The 11,897-nt window shown below is 36.7% G+C and overlaps 1 protein-coding gene across 12 annotated transcripts in view; it reads right to left on the bottom strand.

The window, feature by feature from the left end:
* trdn (triadin) overlaps positions 1–2,065 on the bottom strand; it is a 53,678-nt gene extending 51,613 nt beyond the window's left edge. For 8 of the 12 annotated variants that reach the window (XM_079889359.1, XM_079889363.1, XM_079889365.1 and 5 more), the window contains exon 1: positions 1,655–1,986. In XM_079889359.1, coding sequence (XP_079745485.1) covers positions 1,655–1,670 — 16 coding nt within the window. In that variant the 5' untranslated portion in view covers positions 1,671–1,986. Of the gene's footprint in view, positions 1–1,654 lie in introns of all 12 variants that reach the window. The other 4 variants (XM_079889364.1, XM_079889370.1, XM_079889361.1 and 1 more) reach the window with 2 other exon arrangements.
* Positions 2,066–11,897: the final 9,832 nt, after the last annotated feature.

Below are 11,897 nucleotides of genomic sequence, written 5' to 3'. Positions count from 1 at the left end.
CCACCTGTTGCATCTCTTCACATCGGTCCCAGTGGTCAAACTTAGGATTAGACATCCCATCCAAATGCTGACTCAAGAAGCTTTCTGTAGACACCCTATGCTTAGCTAGTTTGGAGTTTTGGTGCATCTTTCTGTATGTTATCATGATTTTGCCCTTGCAGATTGTCTCCAAGCTTCAGTATCTGATTGTACAGAAACATAAGATCGCAGATTGTGTACACACCAAAGGCTTAGGATAAATCTTCCATGGCAACACGGTGCACAAATGCCACTTCAAAACTCACCGCGCTGTAAACCGAACAGTGGCGGAAAGAAACAGCCCTTTTTGCATTGCTTATTTTAATATAAAACCTTGTCCTCCTAGGATCCGTGTGTTGATATCCATGGCACCTAATCCCAGGTTAGTAAATGAAAGCTGTTGAGACAATGAAGTCAGGATAAAAAACACTCTACACTGCTATTCCCTCAAGTATCACTTTAAATGTGATTTATTCAGGCTGATCTGGGAGACATTTCACAGTTTAATAAGTATATCACATTTACTTTTAAGTCTTTGCCACACTAAGCCATTTCACGCAAGACTGGGGCTCATTTATGCGGGCCCTTGACGTCAATAATAGTTTTTTTCTCAAGTCACTAATAGTGACTTCAAAAAGGTTTCAAACTTTTTGAATAGGTTTCTTTTTTTGTGTGTTTGGAAGCTGACAGGATTTCAGTGTCTTGAGAAAACACTTCTAAATCTAAATGACATCAACTATCAAAGAAAATATACTGAGAGACACTGAAACCTTACGCTTTCAATGGGGACTTAAACTTTTCCGGAGCCATACAAGTGGTCCACATGACTTATTGTAATTCCAAGTCTTTAAAAGTCATAAGATAACTGTGAAACTTGTTATTCACTGATAATCATGACATCTGCTGTTCTTGAGAGAAGCAGCGATTGTCTGTTTGTAAGTGAATCATTCTTTTGTGTCAAAGCTTTTCAGTGAGTGATTTATTCATGAAGCGAACAAGTCTGATTCTTCAATCGAACTCACTGACTCAATGAACTGGTTGCAGCGAATTCAGAAGTCCTGTTATATATGCATGGACCACTTTTATGGTGCATTTGTGTCCTTTTTGAAGCTTCAGTCACTGTTCATTGTCATTGCATGGAAAAGAGTGACTGACACAGTATTAAAAATTTCTCCTTTTGTGTGCCACAGAAAACAGAAAATCATATTGGTTAGGAACGACAGAAGGTTAAACGAGTTAATTAATCATTTGTAATGTAAATTAATTATCATAGGTGAACAATTCCTTTAAATATATTTTCTCTCTAGCTGATTATTTCAGTTGATGACTGCCTTAAAACCTTAAAAAAGCTGTGCTATGATCACAGGCCTGCTTCAAAGGAGTACAGATTCCCATAGAGCCATATGATATGGTGTATTTTTAGCAGCTTTCGGCTACAAAATTCCCCTTCAAAGCAGATGGCTGCCATCTAAAAGACGGTTAACTTGACTAAGAGACTAAGTTAACTTGAGGTACTTGACTGTATACTGTTAGTAGCATAGTTTGTCACATGCAGTACAGTAACATTTACTTGACTTCCACCTTCTTATTGTTAAATGCACTTAGAAATGTTACCGGAAAATGAAGTTGACAGTACCTTCCATCTCTCTCATGCACTAACAGGCTGAACACAATCTCAAGAGTCAATTCCCCAGTCCAGAATAGTTTTCCGATCGAAAGCACCACAATGTCTCTCTGTGCCTTTCCTGTTGGAGTTCCGATAAAACTTGGATTTATGCCAGGGCCCCCTACAAGGAAGCCAAAAGGCACCTGTTGCTTAAAGTGACAGGAAAAAAAAAACTATACACTTCCAACTGGTACCAAGTACCAGCAGGAAGGGAAAAAACAAGACTATGCTGTCAAAAGAGCAAATCAAGCCCTAGGTTGTCCTTATGTTTGTTACCAACCCATGATGTGTGTGGGTCAGGAAACACGGGAGAGAAGGGAGGACGGGTTTCAAGGTAACCTTATCTGTGACTGGACTGTGTGGTTTATTCTTAGAGTCCCCGGCAGCAACGGCATTATGTTTTGCCTTTTTAGGCCAGGGGTGTTACCCCCGAAGAGGAGCCAGGCTGTCATCGAGTGAGAGTGCGGAAGGCAACCACACACGCATACACACAACACACCTCTGAAATGTATATTTTGATCCATTTTAGCACCATTTTCTGCTCATTTGCATAGTTAACGATTTCATATTATACTTTAAAAGCATGATGTACTGTATAGAGATCTCTTTAATGTGGCTAAGATTGAGGTACATAAGTATTGTAAATGGATGCATTTAAGAAACTGAGTCTGTAAGCTGTTTACGGTGGCTTGTTAAATATTCATGCAAATCAAGAAAAACCTTTTTCATAAACTGTGCAAATGGAACATTTAGAAAGTTGACCTTTAAAGAGCAAATTGCATTTTATTATTTCAGCTCTACCTTCCCTGAATTACAGGGAATAGGGAAGAGTATGAGATGTCAGAATATAACCACGCTTTCAAGATTGTATAAAATTGCTTAATGAGCATGGTTTTCTTTCTTGTGGTGAGGTATTTGCTATTGAAACATGAAGTATTTTTTTTTTTCTGTTTTTGCAGAAAAATGTATATCTAGCTGCTAAAAGACTGTTTAGTCAACTTCTGGGAGTATTCTAGCATTTAGATGTCATCAAAGCTAATACATGTAGACTAAACGTTACAGAACTCAATTTTTTGTTAAATTCTTACATTTTTAAAGCTAAGTTTGGGTGCAATTTTGAGGAATTTGTTGTATTATTTCACAATTAAAATACCATTTTGGGGCAGGGACTAACTAACTAACAAACTGACTAGCTAGCTAAGTACACAATATCATAATAAATAGCAATTATTTTTATATAAATGATTTATAAATGATTTTTGTATTCTGTTTGGTGATGCTAGATGTGATCACCTTTATATAACATTATTACACGGCTCTGTGGAATACTTGATTCTGATTGGTCAATCGCGCCATACAGTGGTATGTTATTCCCAGATAACAACCACTGAAAAAAGATAACACAGGCTCATCCGGGTTACTGAAGTCAGCAGCGCTATTTGCTTGCTAGGAACTGATTTTCTTTGTGGAAGTTTTGCATTTGGTGAGCTAATGAAATATTAAAACTCAGTCAAATCAATATTTTGTGTGCAGTTTTTTTAATTATGCCATCCAGTATCGTGGACCCGCTCTCTCTTGTTTCATTCAAACGCAGCAGTTGCCGTTTTGTGACTATTGTTTTGTACACTGTTGGATTATAAGATACAACCAGTTTTAAAACAGTTTAATCTGAAATCAATATCTCTTATCTCCATAATTATTTATCTGGCGAAATGCTGTGTTATAAGTGGTATGACTGTATACCATATATCTTAAATGTCCATCTAGTTTGAACTTGCCGCGCTAGCAACTTTGCGTTTAAAGACCTAATAAAATATTTAAACTCAATCAATATTTTGTGTCTAATTATTTACTTCTGTGGCAAGTAGCCGTATAATAAGTGGGATAATGTGCATCCAGCCGTTTGTTATCTCAGAATAAACCCCCTTCAGGCTGATGCAAGATCATCCTCATCACCCTGTGGGGGGTTTATTCTGAGATAACAACGGGCTGAATGTACATTATCCCTTATACTTATACCACTAAAAGTGTAAATTATTCAATGTAATCTCACGATCAATTCGTTTGAGTGAGTAAAAGGTGTCTAATTCGAACAAATTCGTACAACCTCACTCAAACGAATTCATACGATTTGTCTAAAGACCAGTGATGGGAAGGTTTAGGGGCGGGGTCAGAGGTTGGTCATTCATACGAATTCTTAAGGGGTCAGAGGTATTGCCATGAGATCAAGTTGAATTATTATACCTTTTTTATTTTTTATTTTATTGGAATACCCCCTGTGCTGGAGTACAATCTTGCATCTTTATTCTCATCCCTTCAAAACCCTTTTTGCAGATCAATATGAAACATGCAGGTCTGATGAAATCGGGTGCAATGAGGAGGAAAAATGACTGGCATTGTGATGCGAATCATGGGTGTTTTTCTGTACGCGTGTGTGTGTTTGTGTGCGCGTGCGGAGCCCACGCTGGGAGAAGGTTGACGCAGACACATTCTGTCCTGTTTAGTGCACCACCATGTCACCTCAGGGTTCAATCCTAGCTCGTCGTCTCTGAACAGCTATCACATAAAAGACACTGTGATGACATCTGTGACCTCCTTATCTCACAATAGCGGGGTTTTATATCATCCAGATTTACATCTAAATGCTGCCTCCCTGAATAGCTTCTCAAGTCCTTGAAATGAGACAAGACTTTGCCAAAAGTCTGAATAAACTATCTTTATCTCTATCTATGGTGCAAAGGCGAGAAAAAAAAAAGCATTGTGTTTTGCAGACAATTCCATCAGCGGTGCACTGAACATCACGCTAAAACTGTAAGCTACATAACTAGTTATTGCATTAAATAAGCAAAGCAACCAATATATTATTAAGAGCAGATACAGAAACCTTTAAACAAATCAAGGTTCAGTTTTTAGATTTTAGGGATGGGAATTGGGAATAATTGAATGGTTTTGGTTAGGATTCCTCTTAATGATTCCATTTTCTTAACATATTATTTTTGTTTTTGTAAGGAATAAATATTTGGGGAAAAGTTTTGCTGTAGGCTATGTTTTTGATTCACTAAAAAGAACCAACCCATGAGACTACACTGGCTGTGTTGTATGTTTTTGAAAAAGACCAACTCGCGCAATTGAACATTTGATCTGTCTGTTTCGTGCTGTGTATATTGCAGAGGGAACTGGATAAATATTTTGAATGTTCCGATTCAATCTGACTTCTGACCTGTAATGCAGCCTGAATCATAATCATGCACTGTTTGTTTATTGCCCCCCACCCCCACCCCCACCCCGACTGAGCCTGGTTTCTCCCAAGGTTTTTTTTTTTTCTTCTTGCCAACTAAGCAAGCCGTCTCTGACTTGCTTAGTTGGGGACCCTTAATTTTCAACAATATTACTGAACTGCCTGCATTGACACCATTGTATTACAGAACTAAACTGAGCTAGACAATGAAATCACTGTTTTCTCCAGAGCTTCTGTATAGATAAATGACCTAAATTAATAACTTTTTTACAACAGAGATGAATCAACACTGAACACTGTATAGCCTAAACAAACTTAGCCTTAGTTTCCTTTTATCAATGTAAAGCTGCTTTGAAACAATCTGTATTGTAAAAAGCGCTATATAAATAAAGGTGACTTGACATGCATACAAATATATATTACAGAACACACCCACCCATTGCTGTTAATCCCGCACCCAAACTCACACCATTGGTTGAGCCAGTGCCACAGCGTATGTTGTAGTAATTTGCTAGTGTAATTTTAAATTTGAAAATAAAAAATAAAAAAGGAAAGGTTTACTAAGAATATTTTAGTAGATAAATATACATTTATTTTTCTGGTCTCTTAGCGAATACGGACCATACTGACTAGACCAAAATGTTTCTTCAAAAAGCTTTATGAAAGATAATGCAGATTTTTTCTTATATCATCTCAGTCTTTTTTTATTTATTTCACATTTCACTGTCTGTGAAATAAAAGACAAAAAGGAAGCAACAAAAAAAGGAAGAAATATAGAGCCGATGAGCCTATAATGATGAAAAATAATGCAAAGTAGAGAAATTCTTTCCCACCGTGAATGATTTAAAAACTAATTTAGAAAAAGAAATGACTTTTTGTGAGCCATACAGATGTGGGTTCTGGAAAAAGGAAAGCAATAAACCAGCAGGTTGCGGAGCGAAAATGTGATGCATAAACTTATCTGTAAAACCAAAACATTCACTTTTATAGCATTCCCTGTCTGACACCCAATGATTTTACAGTTAGCTAATGTCAGATGAAACAACTCTCTGACAATGATCTCCAAATCATTTAGTCTTATTTAAGGTACAGTAAAACTAGCATTACTAACCTGGCATGGTAGACATTTGGGCCTCTTCATTGGGAAATAATCCGTCAGCACAGGCACAGACTTAAAGAAGCGTTCGTCTCCCTAATAGACGTCAGGTTTTGTTCCTCCTCATATGAAGAGATCTGTAGCTGTTGGTGAGAGGAAGCAGACCCAGCAGTAAAGGATTGGACAAAACTGCATCTTAATGGGTAATTTAAAAGAACTGCTGATGAAGTCATTAATACTTAAAGACAGTCTGCCTGGAGTGCAATAGCAAGCAGCGCTAAATGGCCATAATGGGAGGAGAGGTCAGGCCCTGATTCAAATGCTTTTGGAGAACAGGAATTTGGGGAGAAAAAAATAGGCCTAATGGGTTCTGTCATTGTGTTTCACATGGGAGGGGTGTTATGGATGTTATGAGTGCATCAAACCCCTGTTATGCCATGCCAAACCCAATCATAATTTAGTCTTGTCACTTCCAACCGGCCATCTGGATGCTTGCTGTAGCAACAACAAAGCCATAAACAAGGAAGAATATGAGTAACACACAGCAAACTAAGCTTTGCGTTTAATGGCGGGTATTTATGCGATCATATATTTCATATTAATGTGATGTACAAATAAGGATCTCTTTTTTTTCCCACAACAGTTCTAGATTTTGAATGGGTTTTAGCTTTAGCTAGTTTTCAAGTTAATTAAGGTCTGTGTGTGGTTAACATTACTTGAAAATTCACATTATGTTTTATAACAATATGTTACACCAAGTCATTCCTCATACATTGTTAATTTTAAAGCCATTGCTATCAAAAACAGATGCTACCATTCAAAAGTTAATTTCATTCAGAAAGGCTGCATGTAAAAGTAAATACATTTATAATTTTACAAGAGAATCCTGAACAAAAAATAATCATGGTTTCTATAAAGATATTAAGCAGCACAACTGTTTTCTTAAAAGCATCCCAGAACTTTCCGAAATACTGACATAAATGAAAGACTTTGCCTTTAGATTAACTTTATATTTTCTTACCTGGCTGATACTTCTAGCTCTGACGCCATAGATATATACACTAGATGTCGCCTTGGCTACGACATCATTGGAACGAATGCGTCAATAGAGCCGCCATCTTGGAACAGGGGAGCCCCTCCTCTTTAATGCATCAGCGTCAATGTAGGCAAAGGGCTAACGGAAATAAAATCACCATAAATCGTCATGAATGCGATTTTCTAGTTTTTTTGGTTCGTTCCAATGGTCAGACATGTATTTATCATTGAGTCCAGAGAAAATGTAAGGTTTTGATATTAAGATAATCCACTTCTTTTTCAAAATATAATGCATAGTGCTAGTAGGCCTAAGTTTATTAGTCACATTCTTCCACTTGAGTAAACTTAGAATGAACTATCACTACTTCACTACTTCTCTCTCTCTCTCTCTCTCTCTCTCTCTCTCTCTCTCTCTCTCTCTCTCTCTCTCTCTCTCTCTCTATATATATATATATATATATATACAGTGCTATGCATAAGTTTAGACACCCATGCTAAAGTTGACTAAAAAGAGGAATAAAAAATCATCTTTTGGAAACTGAACTTAATGCCTTAATTTAAAAAATTAGGAAAAATCCAACCTTTAAGGACACCAATTGTCTTTGTGAATGAATAATGTATCGTAAATAAATAAATGTTCTTCCTTAAAATACAGGGTGCATAAGTTTGGACACCCCTATGTTAAATTCCCATAGAGGCAGGCAGATTTTTATTTTTAAAGGCCAGTTACTTCATGGATCCAGGATACTATGCATCCTGATAAAGTTCCCTTGGCCTTTGGAATTAAAATAGCCCCACATCATCACATAGCCTTCACCATACCTAGAGATTGGCATGGTTTTATTTCAGTTAGCCTAATAGCTAGTTTGATTTGCATCGAGAGATGATCTTATGGAAAGTACCCTCATGCCAATCTCTAGGTATGGTGAAGGCTATGTGATGATGCGGGGCTATTTTAATTCCAAAGGCCAAGGGAACTTTATCAGGATGCATAGTATCCTAAAAAATTTTTTTTTTAAATACTTAAAAATAAAAATCTGCCTGCCTCTATGGGAATTTAACATAGGGGTGTCCAAACTTATGCACCCTGTATTTTAAGGAAGAACATTTATTTATTTACGATACATTATTCATTCACAAAGAAAATTGGTGTCCTTAAAGGTTGGATTTTTCCTAATTTTTTAAATTAAGGCATTAAGTTCAGTTTCCAAAAGATGATTTTTTATTCCTCTTTTTAGTCAACTTTAGCATGGGTGTCTAAACTTATGCATAGCACTGTATACTTATATCTATATCTATATATATATGAGCAAAACATGGCCACTACATATTTAATATTCAATTATTTTAATGATCACAATTAAAGTTTTAATTTGATTAAATTAAACAAGCGCAACATTCAGCATTCAATCAAATATTCTAAACGATGTATTATTAATAATAATGTTATTTCACAACATAATATCTCGTTATTTCGACATAATATGTGTGCGTGCAATCAGCAAGATGCGCATTTGAAAATCCGGTGACGCGTGCATTGATTTTTATTAATAAACTAGTTTTTTTCTGACAGTGTCGACTCGGCTGCAAAGATTAAGTTGACGATCGCCATATTCGTAGTGAACGCGCCTATAGAGAAAAATGCACATAATGGATTACATAATCAGAGAGTAGCTTTTTTCTTTTCGTTTTGAATTATTTCGTTTAAAGACATTTCAAGCTTTGTGTATTTGATGTATTTCTCATGTCTGTGAGGCATATACACTGAGTTTCGTTAAGTTAGGATGAGATGCGGTCCAGTTAACGGGCAATGCAAGTGACCGCGCGGGCGCCTCCATGATTATATTGTCTGTTATATATGCTTATATATGGTTGATGAAAAATTTATTAAAATTAAGATACAATTTATACAAAACGAAATTCACTTTAAAGAAAGGCTTTAAACAGTTGACATTTTCACAAATTCCAGTGTCCTTCTCCTTCCACACCTCCATCCCCAGTTTGCAAGGAAGAAACAAACCCTCACTGTATCCTTGTGCAAAACGCACACATACATAAGATTTGTGGAATTCTGTATAATAATCATGGATGTACTGTTTGAAGATTGACAGGAAGAGGACAAAAATCAAAAGTTAGGAACAACACAGCACATCACAGCCAAAATTGGTTATTGAGGATCAACTCCTGCATATTGTACATTTTAAACACAAGGGTTATTTCAAATAATATCTAAAGAGTACAGCACATTCACAGTTCATTTTCTGTGTGAGAATCACAGTTCATTTTCTTCCTCCAAGCAGAGAAATGTACACTTAACTTATAAAAAAATAACTTGACTACTACCATCCACAGAGTAAATGTAATCCCTTGCTGTCTGGTTTAGATTTCGTTCGTGTGAACATCCACACGCAGCACAAAAGTCTGGTATCATCCATGAATTCGAAGTACAGGCGGAGATAGCAGCGTTACCTAGCTACTTCCTATGACAAGACCCCTGTTCAAAGATGGCGGTGGTTTTGACGCATGCTTAGAACCATAGACAGTAACCCCAAGGCGACATCCAGTGTATATATCTATGCTCTGACGCCATGCACCTTACCAACTTCTCATACGTTGGAAATCGTCACATCCGTTTTTTTGAATCGCGAAATTAAACCCTTTACATTAGTTTACCGATTGATAATTAAGTATAGTGGAAAATTATACAGGTAAAAGCTACACTGTCACTGTGTGATAATTTCCCCATCTAGCGGTGAAATTGTATATGACTACCCAGTGAATATTAGTTTCTGTTCCTTTCAATTTCGAGGGTGTTTTAACTACGGTGGCCATATTATTCCAAGATTAACATGGCTTCCAGTTCGACTTCGTCCAATTGCGCCTTTAAAACTATTCATCACCTGTGATCTGTCGCAGCACAGATTTATGTTACCAGGTAAACAATACTTTTTCACCATTGACGTGAGGAAAAGTAACGCAAGTTATACTAGAGGTCGTTCTGGCGTTATGCACAACCATGCTGTGGTTAGACAAGCAACTTTAAAACTTCGAATTTACACAAATAGGCTGAATTACCTGTCGAGAAGAAAGCAGGCAACTTCGGCGTCCGTTTTAAAATCTTTGCTCCTCATGAGCTCTTTCCATCTGGGAAAAGTTACTCCAGTATTGACTTTGGTCTTGCTGATTTGTTTGTCGCGTTGACGTTTTAATTCTCTCTTTTGCTTCCTTGGCGACTCTGCTACATGTCCTCGAAAATAGGCATGATCCTCCATCAGCAATCTTTCAAATCTGCCGGCAGTCGCGAGTAATCTCCCCCTCGCATTCGTCTCTGTGTCACTGAGTGTAAAGCGCGAAAGGCGACGCTTGAATTTACAGGTATGGCCCTCTTTGGCTAATGTAGTTTCAAGATGGAGGGGCAACATGGCGACCGGTGTTATATTCGGTTCCTGAAATATTTGGTTCCAAAGGGTGGAGCTATCATGAATATTCACGAGACCATAGCGTGGGCGGGGCAATCAATACAAGCGAGTGGAACAGAAATTGTTAGCGTGAGCGCCTCAGATCGCGTTTTGTTCTAAACTACTTCTATAACTGTTCATTTCTCACGAATGACTGAGATTCAGCTTTTTAAATATGGAGGTAGATTTGTGTCTTTATTATTCAATCAAAAAAAAGGTTGCTTCAATCAAAAAATATATTTTCAATCAAAAAAACCCGTTTCAATCAAAGAAAAAAAGTGTTTGAATGCAAAAATATATTTGAGACTCAAAAAAATGCATTTGAACACTATTTTTTTTTGCTTGAAAATGTTTTTTTTGATAGAAGTGAAGGTTTTTTTGTTTGAAGCAACTTTTTTGATTGAAGTATTGTTGTTTTGTGTTTGGGCCATATTATGGGTAGGACATTTGTGTCTTTATAATTCAATCAAAAAAGAAGTTGCTTCAAACAAACAAAACATATTTTCAATAAAAAAATCACTTCAATCAAAAAATAAACCTTTTCAATCATAGAAAAAATGTTTTTGAATGCAAAAAAATATTTGAGATTCAAAAAATTGCACTTGAACACTTTTTTTTTGATTGAAAATGTTTTCTTTGATTGAAGTAATCTTTTTTGTGTTTGGACCATGTTATGGGTAGGACATTTGTGTCTTAATTATTCAATCCCAAAAAAGTTGCTTCAATCAAAAAAAAAACATTTTCAATCAAAAAAAAATAATTTCAATCAAAGAAAAAACTGTTTAAATGCAAAAAAAAAAAAAATCATTTGAAGTGTTTTTTTTTTATTGAACTTTCTTTTTTTTTGAATGAAGTGAAAAAAGTTTTGAAGTCGTTTTTTTTTTAAATCATTTTGACACAAACGTACCGCAGTGGGGGCGGGTGCTTCCCCATTGGTCAGACATGCTTGAGTGACAAGTGTCTACACCAACGACGTCTTTCTGACAAGCAAGTCATGGTCGCCACTCGCCAGCGAGCCAGGAAGCAGTGGTGGAGTTGTTGGTAAGTAGATAAAACCGTATTAAAATGATTGGTGTCACGTTATTAGCCTACTCTGTTTGATATTTCGATTAAACATACAGCTTGCTAACTTAGCTCACGTTGACTAATTTGTGTGATGGTGTTAGATATCTGACGCCTCATATTGTCAGGCAGGCTAGCAGGGTGCGCTAACGGCTAATTGAATTGTTTATTTCACTTAAGTAACGTTACAGAGGCTTGCTATGTGCTAGTGCTATATTGTGTTATAATACGTAACGTCATTAGTGGTCAAACAACAGTCCACAGGCCAACTGTTGCCCACAGCGGTGGTATGCAACATTATTTTCCGTACGGGACGGCATATGT

Source organism: Squalius cephalus, assembly GCF_949319135.1.
Source record: "Squalius cephalus genome assembly, chromosome: 12".
Classification (NCBI taxonomy): domain Eukaryota; kingdom Metazoa; phylum Chordata; class Actinopteri; order Cypriniformes; family Leuciscidae; genus Squalius; species Squalius cephalus.
Note: the sequence above shows the minus strand (reverse complement) of the source record. Positions and strands in the feature narration are given on the sequence as shown.